The sequence below is a fragment of the Rutilus rutilus genome (genome assembly GCF_951802725.1).
Source record: "Rutilus rutilus genome assembly, chromosome: 24".
NCBI classification, from domain to species: Eukaryota; Metazoa; Chordata; class Actinopteri; order Cypriniformes; family Leuciscidae; genus Rutilus; species Rutilus rutilus.
Window position 1 is genome coordinate 27,389,024 of NC_140228.1, and position 19,688 is coordinate 27,408,711.

General features: G+C 42.7%; 2 protein-coding genes across 2 annotated transcripts; both read left to right on the top strand.

Moving 5' to 3' along the window:
• The first annotated feature begins 1,216 nt into the window (after positions 1-1,216).
• cidea (cell death inducing DFFA like effector a) lies at positions 1,217-5,993 on the top strand. The gene is made up of 5 exons (XM_084399665.1): positions 1,217-1,413; positions 2,386-2,521; positions 3,423-3,578; positions 4,824-4,996; positions 5,685-5,993. Exons 1-5 carry the CDS (start codon positions 1,337-1,339, stop codon positions 5,791-5,793), a joined length of 651 nt encoding a protein of 216 aa, XP_084255791.1. The 5' UTR covers positions 1,217-1,336; the 3' UTR covers positions 5,794-5,993.
• A 562-nt stretch (positions 5,994-6,555) lies between these two features.
• Positions 6,556-17,828, top strand: tubb6 (tubulin, beta 6 class V). The gene is made up of 4 exons (XM_084398202.1): positions 6,556-6,698; positions 7,725-7,833; positions 8,172-8,282; positions 16,640-17,828. Exons 1-4 carry the CDS (start codon positions 6,642-6,644, stop codon positions 17,701-17,703), a joined length of 1,341 nt encoding a protein of 446 aa, XP_084254328.1. The 5' UTR covers positions 6,556-6,641; the 3' UTR covers positions 17,704-17,828.
• The last annotated feature ends 1,860 nt before the right edge of the window (positions 17,829-19,688 follow it).

The window sequence follows — 19,688 nt, forward strand, 5'->3', positions numbered from 1 at the left end:
GCTGCATTCACGCCATGTCGTCATGAACCTCTATAGCGGTGAATGAGAGACTACATTATTATACAGTATATATATTTTTGTGTGTGTAATCATTTGCTATGTATCCTCTGTGCTGTATCCTCACAGCAGCATTAACTAGTTTTTTTGTAATTTAATACAATGTATTATAAATGTACATACATTTATTAAAAAGTGAAAATATAAAAAACTTTATTTATGATGTTGATGTTAAAACACATCATCACAGTCTGTGAAAAGGGTTATGAAATAGCAGCCCGTGACGTTTAACTCTTTGCAGTTCACGTCCTCAGACTCGGACCCTATAGCTTTTTAAATTGGTTTTACAGCTTGTACCCAAACTATGTAAATGAATGTCAAGTACAAAGAGTGCTGTTGTCCCAAACATGAGTAGGTGGGGTGGGTTGTATTACTAGAAAACAACATCTGGTTAAACTTTGTACATGCATTTTAATTTGTTGATTGAAATACTACATTTAGGTGACCAGTGTAATATTCAGATGATATAATGTTTGTCATATTTTTTTTAGCCTCAAATTTCTTTTTCATGCTGTAACATGATAGTGATTTCATCCCTGCATGTCATTTGTAAGGGGTTACACTGACAGTTCTACACCTGACCTGAGTGGACCGCATACAATAAAGTTTATTTTAATGTTTTTCTTTAAAACATTTGAATAAATAAAATGTTTGTTTGAATAGTCATTCCTGGCACATTAATCAGGCTGTGGTTTCTCATCAGATCAGATATTCAGATCCACATTTCTTCAGCACTTTAACTTGAATAAGAACTCTGTCTCGTATGCTTTGCTCTTCTCCGTGAATTTCATGTCGGAAATTCAGCAATAAATGTAGTCATGTTATCATTATTTAGTTTTTCAGGATTACTGTCCTGAAATGCAAAGCAAAACTGTGCAGTGAGCCGTTACTCATCTTCAGCAGAGCACAAATGGCCAGCAGGTATTTTTAAACGTATCAAATTTCATAATGGTATTATAAGTCAGACTGACTCATATCAAATTCATGGAGAACTGCATGGTTCATCCCAGCTGTGGTTTACAGACCTGCAATTCATTATACACTCACAGCCTAGAACAGAACAGTCTTTATAGCTTAGTGTGAGGAAAAGACCTGAAATAGGTCACTAGTACTCATTCATTACAAAATGAATTATGTGAATTTGTTTTAATTTGAGCAGTGCCCCCTGCAGTCGAGTACTGTGCACACTTGACCATTACATCAGTCCAGCAACACAAACTCCTCCTGTGTCACAAGTTCTGCTCAGATTAGAGACTCTCTTCCAGCCACAGCTCAGTGCATGTGTTTCCTAACGTCTCCAGTGCTTCTGGGAAGTATGGACTACGCTAAAACATTAGTTCCTACATCTGTAAAGAGGTAAGACACTATTTGGCCTTTATAAATAATCATTTTTAGGCTTTAATATTGGAGAGCAACTTTTATGTAATTTATGAAAATATGCTCTATGAAAGTTTTGTTTTATTTTAAATCCTATAGTAACTCTTTAAGGTTCAATTTGTTAACATTAGTTAATGCATTAGTTACATCATATATTTAGGCTACAGCATGTATTCATCTTGGCCATATTGACTTCAACATGGTATTTTTAAAATTTAAGTTTGTATGCATTACATTTTTTTTAAAAACAACTGAACAGAATAACTATTTCTAAATTAACATTAAGCTAAATTAATAAATGCTGTTAAATATTTATTATTCATTGTTAGTTTATATCTACTGTAACAAACTGACGCTTATTGTGAAGTATTATCTTTTTAATAGTATTAACTAACTAGCTGAATAATGTCACTATTGTCTTTTTTAGAGCTGCTTTACGGCAGAATTAGTTTCTGTTTGCATGAAATATCATTACTTTCCTGTTTATCTCTAAAGCTGCTTTGAAACAATCTGTATTGTATGCAGTTCTCAAATGCACAAATCAAATAATTAAACGCCTGTAAAATGTGATCACATTTTATATTAAGAGCTGTTTTATTTCACATTAGTGTACTGTAAGTGATCTGTACTGCTATTATCTGCTGTGCTTTATCAAGCATTGCATTATGGGCACAATAACAGACTGTAACGTTTCACGTCCTGTTTATATAACCATAACTCACTCTTAACAAACTGTTTGGAAATTGCAAATTGCCTAGGTCACCGATGTCCGTTAAATCCTTTCAGAAAGCTGTTATTTCTGGAATTCAGACAAGCTGTAGCCAGTCTGAGTCCAGAAACTATAGACTGTCCTGAGGTTGCAGGGCTAGTCCTGAAGTTATAACATTATCTCTATACCCCAAACTCTGTCATATTCAAAGTGTCTGATCTAATTGTACTAAACCTCCCCAGGTCTGTGTCGTCGATGACGTCTCTTGCCCAGCGAATGCTGCCTCCTCCTCAGGCCCGTCCGTACAGGGTGTGCTCGCAGAACCGGCGCAGGAGGACGGGCTTCACGAGCACCTCTCTAGCAGACCTCAGGGAGCAGGTCAGATTATACTAACATTCAAAGAGAAGTCTCTTCTGCTACAGTAATATTATGAAATATTATATTTAAAATAACTTTTTAAATGTTTATAAAAAAAATTTTTATCTCAAAATGGACTTTTTCTCTTGCAATCCTGAGGGGGTGGAAATGTAAGTGACTTACTATTTTACAATTCAGACTTTTTTTCTTTTCTTTTTTTTCTCACAGTTGCGAGTTTAGAGTTAGAATAAAGAGTCAACTCACAATTCTGACATTTTCTCATAATTGCGAGTTTATATCTTGCAATACTGAGTAAAAAAAAAAAATCACAATTGCGAGATGTAAAACTTGCAGTTTCGAGAAAAAAAGTCAGAATTGTGAGCTTCCGTGAAAGTCTATACTTTTGCTTTTAATTAATCATCAAAAGTATTAATTTCTTTAAAAAAAAAAAAAAATCTTTTTTTCAGATTATTTAGTTTTAATTATTAATAATAATAAAAGTCATGGAAATTTCTGAAGTGAATAGGCCTACACATTTTTCTAAACTTTGATTGTAGCATAAGACTACAGCTTTGTAGCATTGTAGCATATATACACATAACCGCATTAACAATAGGGCCCAAGCTATAAACGGGGGCCCATGATTGGCTGTGAAGTAGATTGACTGGCCATCGGGAGCACCTAAACTTTTCCCGGTGGTTCAGTCACGAATACCCCATCACGCCCCTGCATATTAAACACTGTTTTTTAGTGGAGCACCCGAGATAGGCTACTATGAAGGGGGCCCTTGGGTTGGCTATAGCCCCAGGACCCTATGTGTTCTTAATGCGGGCCTGTATATATACTAATATTTTCACCATTCATCTCTCTCTCTCTCTCTCTCTCTCTCTCTCTCTCTCTCTCTCTCTCTCTCTCTCTGCAGGTGGCCAGTTCTTTCTTGATGACGTGTCAGTTGCTCACACTGGTGCTGGAGGATGATGGGACAGCGGTGGACTCTGAGGCTTTTTTCCAGTCTCTGCCAACTAATACTCTGTTCATGGTCCTGGAGAAAGGGGAAGTTTGGACCCCTAGCAAACTGGTACAGCAGTTACATATATTTATCATTTTAACTGAACAAAATCTGTTATTGGTTAACTGTAAGTTACTGTAATTGACAAAAAGTGTCATTTCCCTGTAAAATATTATAAAAATTGTTTTGGGAAGTAAAAAGTATAAATGAAAATATACAGTGCAAATCTGCCTTACTGTATATACAACAAGACAATACTTTTACAGTTATATATATATATATATATATATATATATATATATATATATATATATATATATATATATATATATATTATTATTATTATTATTATTTTATTTTTTTTATAAATAGTTTTTCATTTACACCAGGGATAAATAAAATCATAAAAATGTAAAATTAAAATGAATAAATAAAAATAAAATCACAAAAAAATCACAGAACCGTGAACATGCGAATGTGGTGTTAAATTATTCAAATAATAACTTAAAAACTCAGGGGTAACGTAAATATCAAGTAAATAATATATTTAAAGTTTGAAGTGAAGTGATTCAGAGTTTGGGAATCCCTGTTTTACATTAATAAACAGTAAAATGATGGTCCCAGAAGTGATGTTTACACATAACATTTTATTTTATTTCTATTTAAATTTCTACTTATTTCTTATTTTTGTTATGAAGTTATTAATTATGCCACGTTTCATGAAAAAGCTATCATTTTGATTAATTATAGTTATTCTGTATACAGAATATCTGTAATACTGTGTGTGTATTTTAAAATATATTGTGACCAAAATGCAATCCCTGAAAAAATCCAGAAAATTTGTTAGCATACTGTTTTTTTAGAGAGAATTTTTGCAAACCACATCTGACAGTTCTTACAGTAAATATAACAGGATATTATTTTCTTTACTGCATACTTTACAAGACATTTTCCCTTTTTGTGTGTTTCATAAGCTGTGCTTGAGCAAACAATGAAGACAGATTTGAACCGGTCTAATCAGGATTGCGTTCCCTAAAGCCGGATTAACCAGATCCCAAGTGTTGCTTCATTTGCAGCTGTTCATTTATCAGTTTTATTTTCTTAACAAGAAGATTTAAAATTATCACCAGCATTTGTTATTTAAAGAGTATTCGTTTCTTTATTGCAAGAGTTATTTTAGCTAACCCATCTTTGTGTTTTTGTTCCACTAGGGCGCAGGCTTGTATTTACCCAGAACTCCGATGACGTAACTGCTTTCAGTCAGTGATTTTGTCTCACAACATATTTGTTTTGCCCTCAATTCATATTTCCCAGGTTCTGCCAAGTTTCCGACAGCCGAGAAGAAGTGGAATTGCCAAATTGAGCTTTGACCTGTACAAGCTGAACCCAAAGGATTTTCTGGGCTGTCTCACTGTTAAAGCCACACTCTATGAAATATACTCACTCTCATACGACATCAAGTGTACCAGAGCCAAGTTCTTTCTGATGTAAGAGATTCACACACACACACACACACACACACACACACACACACACACACACACACACACACACACACACACACACACACACACACACACACACACACACACAATGAATTTCCTAATGCCAGGATTTAAATCTGCAATCTTAAAGTCAGCATGAAACAGAAGTTGCGATAGTCTTTTCTTCCCTATTGTGACGTATACGAATGAAACGCTTCTGGAACAAGAACAGATGTAGGGCGGGGCTTGATTTTGTCTGTGGGGAATTGATTGGATGGTTGTGGTTTGCTATTGGCTGATCTCATGTGAGTGACAGGTTGCCCCGCCCCTGTCATCAGAGAAGAGAAGAGATGCTGCAAGAGGGAGGGGAAGGTATTCTGATTAAAGATTATGAGGCATGTGAATTTAGAAAAATAATGTGCAAAGATAAATCATTTATAATAAATACTGCAATATACCATTTAAAAATAAGAATGGTCAATTTTGATTTAATGCAGATGACTTTAATTATAAATAATTTTCTTGACACATACAGTTGGATCCAACAGTCGGACATTTAAGACATCTCAGAACAATCAGAATCTGATTACCATGGGGCAAAATTCTACCTTGCTGTTATGAAGTCTAGTACTAAAAAGTCTGTCTGAAAGTGACCATTTATATTAATATTACTCCCTTCTTCCTTCTTCAGGTCTTTACTGCGATGTTTCATGTACGTGGCCAAACTGGCGGGTCAGGTTCTCCTGTGCGGATCCTCGTATGTGTTGCGGTATATTGGAGAAGAGGAATGCTGTAGCTAAACATCACATCAGATAGAGGGGGAAACATGAATACTACACTTATGTTTAGTTTTTGCTTGCATGCTTAGACAAACATCAGTATTTAATATGGTTGGTAAATTACAGTATGTTTTACATGGAAGAACTGCTTATTTCGAGGGTGATAACATTACATGTGTGTGAATCTGTACTGTGAATAAAAAAATAGTGAACTAAAGGACATCTTATCATTGTCATCTTTTATCCGGCTTGTGCTGAAAAATGATCTCCATGTTTTGGAGACTGCAAATGACTTGTTTTGTGACTGCATTTTTAAAAGACTTTATCTGATTTACTTATGCATCAAAATGAAACTCCAAAAAGTTCCCAAAGATCCCCTTCTTCCCCGATTTGTGACCAGATTAGGTTGATTTTGTCAGGACTATACACTTATTGTGTAAAAAAAATGCCTCAAATGTATTTTTTGAGGACATGTATCTGGTATCTAAAAAGACAATAATGGAAAAGGCAGCAGATTATTATCATGATTCAGGTAGACTTGTGATAAATAAGCTGTTGTTGTAAAGAGACTGCTCGGAAAAGACAAGTACATAAGTATAAATGTCTATACTTTTTTTTTTAAATTCAAGTTACTCTGAACATACTGATGTATTGTAGCCTGATATATTATTTTGCAACGTATTGCAGAATCTGTGACTAGAAGAGAGCAATGACAGCACACTTGTGTGATTGTGCAGCTGATGTGTCATTCAAATTCCGACCAATCGTGTGGAAGCTGAAGCTCGTGTGTCTCAGTGAACTCACAGTCACCCTCCAGTGCAGTAGAGCAGAGCTCAGATTCTGAGGAGCATCTTCACACAACTACAACAATGAGGGAAATCGTTCACATTCAAGCCGGACAGTGCGGCAATCAGATTGGAACAAAGGTTAGTCAAATGTATTTTATTTTCCTATCACACTGTGTCGGTTTTAAACTATATTTTGCACTTTCAAAAACAATTTACTGATTAATACAGACATATGGAAACTGAAACTTAGTTGTTGTTTTTTAGGGAAAAACGTTTTTGGGAAACTTAAAAAAAGTACCTGAAGCTGATGACTTTCAGTCATGACAGACAGTTCTCTAATAGACTTTTACAGCGCAGCATCGCTACTGATTACAGACATATTGAATGCAAAACAGCTGCAGTGCAAACAGTGTAGTTCGATTCTTAAACAAATGACTGTTATGATCCGATTCTTTTCAGTGAATCAAAACGTACTGCACGACCAGTGTGATTCGATTCCTGAACGGTAATTTTCAGTGATTAAAATAGGATTCCCGACTCCTAAAGGGATAGTTCACCCACAAATTAAAATGTATGTGCCCCATTGACTTCCATAGTACTTTTCATTTTTTTCTACTATGGAAGTCAATGGGTGCTGTCAACTGTCTAGTTACCAAAATTCTTTAAAATATGTTATTTTGTGTCATACAGAAGAAAGAAACTCATACAGGTTTGGAACAACTTGAGGGTGAGTAAAGTATGACAAAATTTGTATTTTTTGAGGTGAACTGTCCCTTTAAGATCTGTGATTCGTGAATTTCTTTTTCTAGGTATTTTTTACTCTAGTGTACTAAAAACGCTACCAAACTAAACTGTTTAATACCCGTTCAAATGAATCGCATCTTGAATCTACAGTTTGACTCTCTCTCTCTACAGTTGATTACAGTTTGTCAATGTGTGGTTTTATCATATTTACTGTAGGCCTACTTAAATGTGATCAATGCTTGAGGCATGGTAGGCAACAACCCGTTATATTTTAAGGGCACATCGGTTGCCCTGGGTGTGGCAAGATGTGTCCTACTGTGCGCGAGTATGCAAAGAATCTCAACACTCAAAGAATCTCGTGCTTTGAAATCTATCTGAAATCACATCCGAACTAACACAAAACAACTGTGTCACATCTAGTTCTGGGAAGTCATCAGCGACGAGCATGGCATTGACCCAGCCGGCAACTATGTGGGTGATTCAGGGCTGCAGCTTGACAGAATTAATGTGTACTACAACGAAGCGTCCTGTAAGTATGTGCATCAGTGTGCGAGTATGTATCAGTGCTCTTGTTGCTCCCCCTCACAAACTCACAATGACCTTAAACTTTGAGCAGTGTAGTCAGCTCAGAGGAATTTCCTGGGCAGATCTGACTGCACTAGCATCATGTTTTATTAAAGGATTTACATAAATTAATAAAAACAAATATGAATTAATGTATAAAATGTGCATTGTTTTATCAGTTAATTTATAATCATTTAATTCATTTATCATCTGTTTTAGTGATAAAGTTTCACAGCATATCTTTTACAGCAAAAAATATTTATAGCCATGTGTGTGTGTGTGTGCGTGTGTGTGCGTGTTTAGCTCACAAGTATGTTCCCAGATCCGTGCTGGTGGACCTGGAGCCTGGAACTATGGACAGTGTTCGTTCTGGGGCATTTGGACAGCTTTTTCGACCAGACAACTTCATCTTTGGTACCGTGTCAACATGCCAAACTCTCTTTTTTTATTTGTAGGTCTGTTAGCTTCAAGCCAAAGAATGTAGGCCACAAAGAACACATAATTGTAACATTTGTTTTTATATGTTCTTAGAACATGTGCTCTTATTCTTAAAAAAAAAAATTAGTTACAATATTGCACAAAAATTAAGTTTCTTTATTGGCACCAATGGTTCCATGAAGAAACCTTTAACATCCGTGGAAACTTTCCATTCCACAAAAGGTTATTTAAAGTTCCCATGAAATCAAAATAAAAGTTTTTTGGCTTCAAGTATGAATATACTTAAAACCTCCGCCAATATGGATCAATGATTTTGATGACATCACTCTGCACTTCAGCTTCTCATCAGATTTTCTGTCCAATCAAATGCTCTCTAGAATCTGAAGCCCCCTACATTATAATTAGACACCGAAGCTGCGGCTGAAATCGGTCACTTGTTCACACATTTACTTTTTTCTACATGGTGAATGGCACATAGTGCACTGTATAGGGGATAGGGAACAATTCAGACAGTATAAAATGCTTACCATTGGGGCGAATGAAGTCTGTTTCACTTTAGTGTCACGCGAACCGCCGAAGCTCCGGTCCAGAGACACGATACACAGAGAGGATCATGTGATCGAGTCGCCACAGACCAGAAAACATATCGGATACATTTGAATTCTGCACAGAATGTTTATTTTAAAGCGATATGGAGGAGATAAGGAGGATAAATGGTTAGAGATTAGGAGGAAATTGTGGCTTTTCTGAGCTCAACGGTTCTGGTCGAGCTGCGATATAAACTAAACGCTATTGGCTATTTTAAAAGGGGGAGGAGCTGATTGATATGTCCCGCCCTGTCTTCCTGTTTCAGTAGAAATTGCGTCAGAACAGAATAATGATGAGCGTTTCAAGGCACTTCATTGTGCCTTTAAAGTGGAAAAAGGTTATTTTGTGAATTTCTGTGACATACACTACCAGTGAAATGTTTGGATACATTTACACATTCTTTATTGTTACTATTTTTTATAATAGTTAAACATTTTAACTACAAAATAACTCAAATGGAAGTATGGGGAATTATGTAGTATAGTGATACATTTATGTTCCTTTCCTATAAAACTTTATATAAATGTTTGCATTTCTTTTGCATAAATGTCAGAAACAATTTACTGATTAGTACAGACTACAGACAGACCTTATATGTATTGTTGAGAAATGAAACTGTGGGTAACTTTAAAATTGCACTTGAAGCTAATGATTTTCAGTTATGACAGTGAAAATCTAAACAAATCTAATGTTATATTTTACTTTCTTCAAAAATATTTACTTTTGTTATGAAATTCATAGCCTACATAGATTACGAGGAACTATAAATGTAATGTCTACATATATGGCAGGTGGTCACAGTGTATACAAAAGAGGCACAATATACTATGTTCTCTTACGAGAGTCCTCTCGTACTGCGTTTTTGTAAAAACGCTACGGGAAAAGTCTCTTTTCACGAAATACTGAAGCAAAAAATTATCCTTAATTTTCATAAATGTAAAACGCGTTGCGGCAGTGCTTAGCTATGGCGAGACGGCTTGCTCGCTCATTGGCTGCTCTGCAGCAACTGCATAAGCCTATCGAGCGAGGCCTGAGGTGACGTCAGGCCAATGAGGACGCTTCGCGCCCTCCTAGCCATTTCCCGCCGAGACGGGTGTGGCTAACCTCTATATAAGGAGCTCGAGAAGGCTTATTCACTTGATTTTTCATCTCTTCAGCGAAGCTCTCACATCGCTGGATCACGAGGAAGCAAGCGTCGTTTGAGGCAAGCACTTCAGCGGGACGAGCCACTTGAAGCTGCTGGCAACGCCGCCTTCTACAGCCGTACCTGCTGCGCTTTCCGGCGCTATATCCTTTCCTTTATTACTGTTCTTGTGTGTGTGTGTGTGTGTTCGCCCCGCGACACTCACCCCTAAAAGAGCTGCGTCTTTTTAAAGATGCCTTCATGTGGCTCGTGCCGAGCCCCACTCTCCCAGGGAGACCGCCACGTCATCTGTGTTTCCTGTTTGGGAGAGGACCATGCAGCGCTCGCGCTCGCTGACGGCGGCTGCCCTCACTGCGAGCTTTTGCCGATGGTGACTCTGCGGACTCGCCTGGCTTCCTTCTCAGAGTCTGCATGCCCCGCCGCGCTGCCGCGCCGCAAGAAGCGCCGCTCGCAGCGGGTCCCGGAACCCGCTCCAACCCGACCAAGCTCGCCGGTTCGCCCGCCTGCTTCACCGGCTTCTCCTGTTCTTCTTCCTGATGCTCAGCGCCCGCAGTCTGCCGCCGCTTCATCAGAGGAAGTCGTTTCCGAGGCCGCGTCGGGGGAGAAGGATTCCTGCTCTCTGTTAGCTTCAGGCAGCGAGGACTGGGCGAGCTCTGAGGACCTCGCGCCTCCTGCCCGCAAGCCCACTACGAGAGCCAACATCGAGAAGGAGCTCATGCGAGTACTCGCGCTGGCCGCGGCGAGCCTCGGCCTCGAGTGGTCTGCACCGGAACTCCCCTCTCGTACCCGGCTAGATGGTAGCTTCCTCCCTGGTGAGCGCACTTCTCCGGAATCTAAGCCCGCCCCCTTTCTTCCTGAGCTTCATGAAGAAGTGGCGAAAGCTTGGAATGCGCCCTACTCTGCGCGAACGCGCTCGTCTGTGTCGCCTGCATTTTCCTCCTTGGATAATGCAAAAGACCGAGGCTACCTTTCACTTCCGCCGGTGGAACAGGCGATAGCAACCCACCTTTGCCCGCCCTCTGCTGGACGGCGGACTAAACCGGTGTTGCCTTCCAAAGCCTGCCGCATGACGTCGACGCTGCTCGCGCGAATCTTCTCCGCCGCTGGGCAGGCTGCGTCAGCGCTACACACCATGGCTACGCTGCAGATATTCCAGGGTGATCTCCTCCGTAAGTTGGATGAGATAGGACCTGAAGCTATCTGCATCGCGGATTTAAGGAGCGCTTCGGACCTAACTCTCCGCGCTACCAAGTCTGCTGCACAAGCCATGGGACGATGTATGGCTTCCGCCACTGTTGCTGAGAGACACCTATGGCTTACGCTCACGGAGATGGCTGATTCCGAGCGCAACGCGTTCCTCGACGCCCTGCTGTCTTCCGCTGGCCTTTTCGGTTCTTCTCTCTCCGAGTTCGTGGAGAGATTTACCGAAGCCCAGAAAGCGTCTCAAGCCTTCAAGCACTTCCTTCCGAAGCGCTCCGGTTCTGCAGCGAGTCGTGAGAAACAGACTCCGCGGAGTTCTCAGCCTCAGCCCCCGCCTTCGGCCACATCTTCACAGCAGCGACAGCAGCACAGCTCTAGGTCCCGCTCTCGCTCTACTAGCCGACGCCCCGCTCAGCGCGGGCCGCGGCCGAGGATTGTGGTAAAGCCGGAAGCCCCGAAGAAGTCCTAGCACTCCTAGGAAAGCGCAGGTGTGTGAGTCCCGCTGCGGCCGGTCTCTCACCCAAGCGCGCCGCTGTTTCAGTCCCAAGACTTGCGACTGCCCCAGCGTTTTCTGCAAGACGCAAGCCCGCACAGTTGCCCGCTTGCCTGCACACAAAAGCCGTTTTCACGGCTACCCAGATATATCCCGAAAAGAGTGTATTTTCTGGTGTCCCGGCCACGGCCGATGGTGCTATAAACGTAGTGTCGATGCCCACTCCTCAGTGCCCATCCCTACACATAAGCACAGCCCTACACTTAGGGCTCGCGCACATAAAATCGACTCAGATCGATTGCGCTTCAAATGTAGTGAAAGTGTCCACTTCCCAGTGCCCACACACACTATGTCTCACGGACCACAGGCTCTCTGTAAAAACGAGACCTGTGTGCGCTCGCTCTGCTCAGGCAGACAGCGCGTCCAAAGCAGTGAATGTGCCCGCGTCCCGCCCACATTTACCCGCAGACATGAGTCCCGCGAAACTCGCTCAGCCCTCCCTCACTCAGTTAAGCACTGTAGTAAGGTCGAGGACGAGCGCTCTGCCCGCTGTAATAAGCGCGCCCCCCGCCTCGAATGCCACAGGCATAACGCCTATGTTATCGCACCCCGAAGCACCTCTGTCACACGAACAGAGCGTGCTTCGCATCCAGCCCTTAGCCAACCATGCAGTAGCATGGGCAGCGCTCCCAGGGGTTTCGGACTGGGTGCTAGGCATTATAAAGAGAGGCTTCTCGCTACAGTTTTGTCGACGCCCCCCCCCCGCTTCACAGCGCGCGTCGAAACTTCGGTGAATTTAGAAGTAGCACACCTACTTCGCGCCGAAATATCAAAACTGATAAGCAAAGGGGCGATAGAGCACGTACCCCTAGCTCAAAGCAAAGGGGGGCTATACAGCAGATACTTTCTAGTCCCCAAAAAGGACGGTGGTATCAGACCCATACTGGATCTAAGACGGCTGAACAAAGCATTAGTGAAACGCAGTTTCAAAATGCTCACGACCAGGAAAATCCTCGCGCATGTTCGCCGAGGAGACTGGTTCATGTCGATAGATCTGAAGGACGCGTATTTTCAAATACAAATAGCGTCACATCACAGGCAATACTTGAGATTCGCCTTCGAGGGTCAGACATACCAGTATACAGTCCTGCCGTTCGGCTTGTCCCTGGCACCTCGTACATTTACGAAGTGCATGGACGCAGCGCTCGCTCCTCTCAGACTCAGAGGCATGCGAGTGCTGAACTATTTGGACGACTGGCTGATCCTAGCTCAATCACGATCACAGCTCGTGGAGCACAGAGCCATTTTACTCGATCACCTCGAGAATCTTGGTATCACAGTCAATTGGACGAAGAGTTCACTGAACCCCAGTCAAACGATTTCGTTTCTGGGTACCATTCTGGACTCACAGTCTATGACAGCACGGCTGTCGCCACAGCGCGTGCTGCACATTCAGCGCGCAGCGAGATCTTTCCGCTGCGGCGCGACTACCCCGCTCAGGACGTTTCAGAGGATGCTAGGTCTCATGGCCTCAGCATCACCGGTTCTTCAGCTGGGCTTGCTCCGCATGCGCCCTCTGCAGTTCTGGCTGAAAGCGCGAGTTCCGCGCGGAGCGTGGGTGTCCGGCCGGTTACGTCTCAAGGTCAATCAGAGCTGTGTGGCAGCCCTAATACCTTGGTTGGCGGGCGACTGGTACCGATCAGGTGTAAGCCTGGGGACTTCCTCGAGAGTGAGGATGGTGTCGACAGACGCATCCACCTCGGGATGGGGAGCGCTGCTCGAGGGCAGACCGTTCTTCGGCCTATGGTCGAAACGAGAAAAGCTCCAACACATCAACTGCCTGGAGATGCTGGCAGTGCACAATGCGCTGACGCGTTTTTGTCCCCAAATCAAGGACCATCACGTCGTAGTCCGTTCGGACAACACGGCCGTGGTGTCCTATATAAATCGCCAGGGCGGTCTGAGATCCACAGCCCTATACAGGCTGGCGAAACGCCTCCTAATATGGGCTCAGCACAATTTGCGCTCGCTGAGAGCAGTGCATGTGCCTGGGCTCCAGAATGTGGGCCCAGACAGGCTGTCCAGGAACAACATTCCCCTGGGCGAATGGTCTCTACACCCGCAAACAGTTCTGCTGTTGTGGGAAAGATTCGGCAGAGCGGAAGTGGACCTATTCGCGTCCCGCGAAAACGCTCATTGCCCCGTGTTCTTTTCCAGAAACGACAGCGCGCTGTCCCACGTGTGGCCGCGCTGCCCGCTTTATGCCTTTCCCCCCGTCTCCCTCCTGCCACAGGTGTTAGAGCGGGTCAAGGAAACGAAATGCTCAGTGCTGCTTGTAGCACCGCTCTGGAAGAACCAGGCATGGTTCCCAGTCCTGATGCAGCTAGCAGACATCGCTCCATGGCCAGTGCCATGGAGGAGAGATCTCCTCTCGCAGGCCAGGGGCTCGATTTGGCACCCACACCCGGAGCTGTGGTCCCTTCACGTGTGGGCGCTCAACGGTTATCCGTTGACCTCGCAGAGGGAGTGATAAACACCATCACTCAGGCCAGGGCGCCGTCAACTCGGCGGCTTTATGCCTCGAAGTGGTCGGTTTTCTCCGGCTGGTGTACAGCTCGGAGCCTATCACCTCTCGATTGTGAGGTGACGGAGGTTCTCTCCTTCCTACAGGAGCTGTTGGATAAGGGCAGATCCCCTTCCACGCTCAAAGTGTATGTGGCGGCTATTTCAGCGTTCTCCGGTTCAACGCTGGGCCAGTCACTGGGAAGGAATGATTTAGTCATCCGCTTCCTCAGGGGAGCTAGGAGACTGAATCCACCCAGACCTCCTTCAGTTCCTATGTGGGACCTTTCTACGGTTTTGGCGGCCATGAAAGGTGCCCCTTTCGAGCCTATCCAATCTATTAGCCTCAAACATTTGTCTTTCAAAACAGTGTTCTTGATGGCTCTCGCTTCGGTGAAGCGCATAGGCGACCTGCACGCGCTCTCTGTGAGCCCAGCGTGCTTGGAGTTTGGACCTAACGACTCTAAAGTCATACTCAAACCTAAGCATGGCTATGTGCCAAAGTCCCTCAACACACCGTTTCGGGCTCAGGTTATCTCCCTGTCTGCCCTGCCGGGATCAAGTGAGGAAGGGGACTCAAGTTTTCTTTGCCCCATTCGGGCTCTAAGAGCTTACGTGTCCCGCTCGGCTGTCTTCAGACAGACTGAGCAGCTCTTTGTCTCGTTCAGTGGACGTTCCAAGGGAATGGCTGTGTCGAAACAGAGCCTATCCAGATGGATAGTTGACGCCATAGCGCTGGCTTATACTACCAAGGGCCTCCAGTGCCCGTTGGGAGTTAGAGCGCACTCCACGAGGGGCGTTGCCTCCTCGTGGGCTTGGTCCAGCGGGATTTCCTTACAGGATATATGTACGGCGGCGGGCTGGGCCTCGCCGTCTACATTTATCAGGTTTTACAACCTAGAGGTTCCCGCCTTACAGGCTAAGCTACTATCGGTATAGCCGATTCAGCTGTCTAACTAGAACACTGAAATCGCATGCGCAACGCGCTGCCGACTGTCTTATGGGCAGAACTGTGTAAGACCCACATTTCCCACATTTAGTTCAGGTTTCCCCCACCCTGTCTATGTGATGTCATATTCGCGTCTGCTGACGCAACCATATAAGGACAGAGGAATCCCCTCTTGTCTCTAGACTCTCTCTGTGAGGTCATGTTTTACGTCTGCGGACGTTACAATATAGGGAATTAAGGTTCCCCTCCCTTAATCCCAGGCTCTTTGAGTCTATCTGGTGATTATGCACTGTACACCTGGTTAGCTTCCAGTGACCAGTGTCTTTATCCCAGCACGCACGGCGTTTTACAAGGGGTTCCCGTAGCGTTTTTACAAAAACGCAGTACGAGAGGACTCTCGTAAGAGAACGTACTCGGTTACTAACGTAACCTCGGTTCTCTCTAGAAGAGGGAACGAGTACTGCGTTCTCTGCCGTGCGTACGGTTCACTCTGGTTCGCTTCGGCGATGAAAATCAAGTGAATAAGCCTTCTCGAGCTCCTTATATAGAGGTTAGCCACACCCGTCTCGGCGGGAAATGGCTAGGAGGGCGCGAAGCGTCCTCATTGGCCTGACGTCACCTCAGGCCTCGCTCGATAGGCTTATGCAGTTGCTGCAGAGCAGCCAATGAGCAAGCAAGCCGTCTCGCCATAGCTAAGCACTGCCGCAACGCGTTTTACATTTATGAAAATTAAGGATAATTTTTTGCTTCAGTATTTCGTGAAAAGAGACTTTTCCCGTAGCGTTTTTACAAAAACGCAGTACTCGTTCCCTCTTCTAGAGAGAACCGAGGTTACGTTAGTAACCGAGTACGTTCTCTCATCAATATCACTTCTCAAGACAAGTGTGGACAAATTTTATTTTGACATGAGGAAATAAATGACGTTCACTAATAAAAATACATCAATGCAGCTGGAATGCATCCCAAGAATGAACATAAACAGCACATAGGCTATGATGAATGCTCCACATGGTTCGCTGTAGTCAGCGGCTAAAAATATTGTATTTCGTTTTCATTGCAAACCAATTGGTTCCACTTTATTTCAATAGTCCACTTTAGACATTCTACTAACTATAAGTAACTTTGCAACTACATGTCAACTAACTCTCATTAGAGTATTAGGGTTCGGTTAGTAGAATAAGTTGACTTGTAGTTGCCAAGTTACTTATAGTCAGTAGAATATCTGTTGGGGAGCAACAAAATAAAGTGTTATCAGATATTAAGCATGCAGTCTACTAATACTCTATTGACAGTTGACATGTAGTTACAAAGTTACTTACAGTTAGTAGAAAGTCTAAAGTGGACTATCGAAATAAAGTGTTATCAACCAATCTTCCCTTATTGTATTGCTTTTGCAGGACAGACAGGTGCCGGAAACAACTGGGCCAAGGGCCACTACACGGAAGGAGCCGAGCTCGTGGACTCAGTCCTGGATGTGGTCAGAAAGGAGTGTGAGCATTGCGACTGCCTGCAAGGCTTCCAGCTCACACACTCCCTCGGTGGAGGAACCGGATCCGGAATGGGGACGCTTCTGATCAGTAAGATCCGAGAGGAGTATCCCGACCGCATCATGAACACCTTCAGCGTCATGCCTTCACCCAAAGTGTCCGATACGGTGGTGGAGCCGTACAACGCCACGCTCTCGGTGCATCAGCTGGTGGAAAACACAGACGAAACGTACTGTATCGACAACGAGGCGCTGTACGATATCTGCTTCCGCACGCTAAAACTCACCACTCCCACGTACGGGGATCTCAATCACTTAGTGTCTGCCACCATGAGTGGAGTCACCACTTCGTTACGCTTCCCCGGCCAACTGAACGCAGACCTGCGCAAGCTAGCGGTCAACATGGTGCCGTTCCCTCGCCTTCACTTCTTCATGCCCGGATTCGCGCCATTGACCGCGCGAGGAAGTCAGCAGTATCGCGCGCTCACGGTGCCTGAACTCACACAGCAGATGTTCGACGCCAAGAACATGATGGCCGCCTGCGACCCGCGGCGCGGGCGATACCTCACGGTGGCTACCGTTTTCCGCGGGCCAATGTCCATGAAGGAAGTCGACGAGCAGATGTTGGCCATTCAGAACAAGAACAGCAGCTATTTCGTAGAGTGGATCCCCAACAACGTTAAAGTCGCGGTGTGTGACATACCACCCAGAGGACTTAAGATGGCCTCCACTTTTATCGGCAACAGCACGGCCATCCAGGAGCTCTTCAAGCGCATTTCCGAGCAGTTTTCGGCCATGTTTAAACGCAAGGCCTTCCTGCACTGGTTCACCGGAGAGGGAATGGATGAGATGGAGTTCACCGAGGCCGAGAGCAATATGAACGACCTTGTGTCGGAGTATCAGCAGTACCAGGAGGCTACAGCCAATGATGGCGAGGAAGCATTTGAGGATGACGAGGAAGAGGTGAACGAGTGAACAGCAGATGCTTTTTTTGTGTGTGTGTGTGTGCTTTGAGTATTTTTTTAAGCTGTGATTTTTACGTTTTGTATGTGGATGACTGAAGTTAAAGCGTGTTTGCAATAAATGCATTTTGAGGACCATATACGTTGTACTGTCTCAGAGAATATTTTTGGTTTTTATAATTTAATACACTTGGACTGGAATAATTTATTAATAGTGCTTACTAAATTACCACTCAAAATTTCTTCCAAAAATGTAAAAAAATCCAGTTAATAATTTAACTGTGAAAAAAGAAGTGTGCTTAATTGTATTGAGTGTGCACTTTTAGTGTACTTCAAGTCCTAAACTTAGATTTAAAAAAACTGTACTAGCAGATAATATAATAGGCTATTAATGAAATAAAAGACCACTTAAGTTCACTTAAAGAGAGTACACTTTCATGACGATTTTCAGTAAATGCTGTCCTTTTTCATACAGCAGAATACAAAGGGAAACAAGAAAATAATCAGGATGACAAGAATTAAGCAACTGAAAAGAGTTTGTTATACCATGCCACATTAAAATGCCAAGCGTAACGTTGTTCTTCTGACGTCTGAAAATTCAGCCAAGCTGAGACGGATACGGATTATTTGTAGTGCAACCTTATGATTTGAAATGATTTCTTTCAGTCCTTTTGTGTGGATTCTAAAGTCTTTGGTGAAATCGAAAGTGCCCTGTTAGGAAAAAGGTGGATAGTCCGAGAGATTTGACGTGTACTTGCCAAGTTCAAGTTGAACTAAAATCCTGTCGGATAGGTGAGGTTAAAGCCAGTCGTTCTGAATAACACAGGCTTTCATGTCCGCAACACAAAGGCTCTTGTTCCAGCCTTGGACGCAAATCCTGCTCACTCGACCTTCTATTATTCTCAACAGCTGCTGAGCCAGCCGTTCTACACTTAGCAGCGTGTAGCTAACAATAGAGGAGGTCCAGGCTCGACACCACTGTTTAGAGCCACAGCATTAACAAACACAAAGGGCTTTCAGCTGGAAATCATGGATCAAATTCTGTCATAGCAGCTTTTCAAATTTCTAAATGTAAAACTAATCTCTTATGGAGGTTCATTGCTCCAAAGCATTACATATAAATATTTTGTTCATTGACACACTGAGCACATTCTGAAAAAGTCGAGAAGCCATATGGAAAACACAAAAAGTAATTGTTTAATAAATGAGTCCTCCGTAAATAAATAAAATGAATAAATGTAAATATCATAAAGCAAATGGCAAATTAAAAAAAAGTTAATGTAATAAATGGCTAATTAATTTGTAACTATTTAATTATTTATGTATTTATAATTAATTTAATTAAAATTTTTACTTCATTTTGCAAAGGGCTTTATTTATATTTTTATTTTCAAATGATTCATTTACATTTTCACATTTTTGCAATTTATGTTTACTAAATAATTGTATAATTGTAAAAGTTAACATGCAACATAATTAACATTAAATAGATTTTTAATAAATGAACAAAAAACAGGCTTTATTTTAAGGTGTCCTTGTTACAGTGTAATAACACATTGAAAAACTGAGTAATATTAATTAACTTCCCGCCGGTTTCACAGACAAGACATTAAGTCTCGTACAAAATGCATGTTTGAGCTGTTTTAACTGAAAGCAACTTGCACTGAGATTTCTTAAAATATGTCAGTGCCATTGTTTTGTCTCAAGTCTTTTTTCACATCTTTTTTCTAAGACACGTTTATAAAAGCTACTTAAATTGAACTAAGGTTTAATCCTGGCTTAATCTAAGCCATGTCTGTGGAACCGGGCCTTCTTATAGTTAGTGTTATGGTTTGGTTTAGGGTTAGTTGCGTGTAATTATGCATAATTTATCACTACAGTAATTCATGTAACATGTAGCCTAACAAGGACACTTAATTTTTATTTTAATATATATATTTTTTTAATTTAATTATTGAACAAGTACAATTGCACAATTTAAATGTTTAAATAAAATGT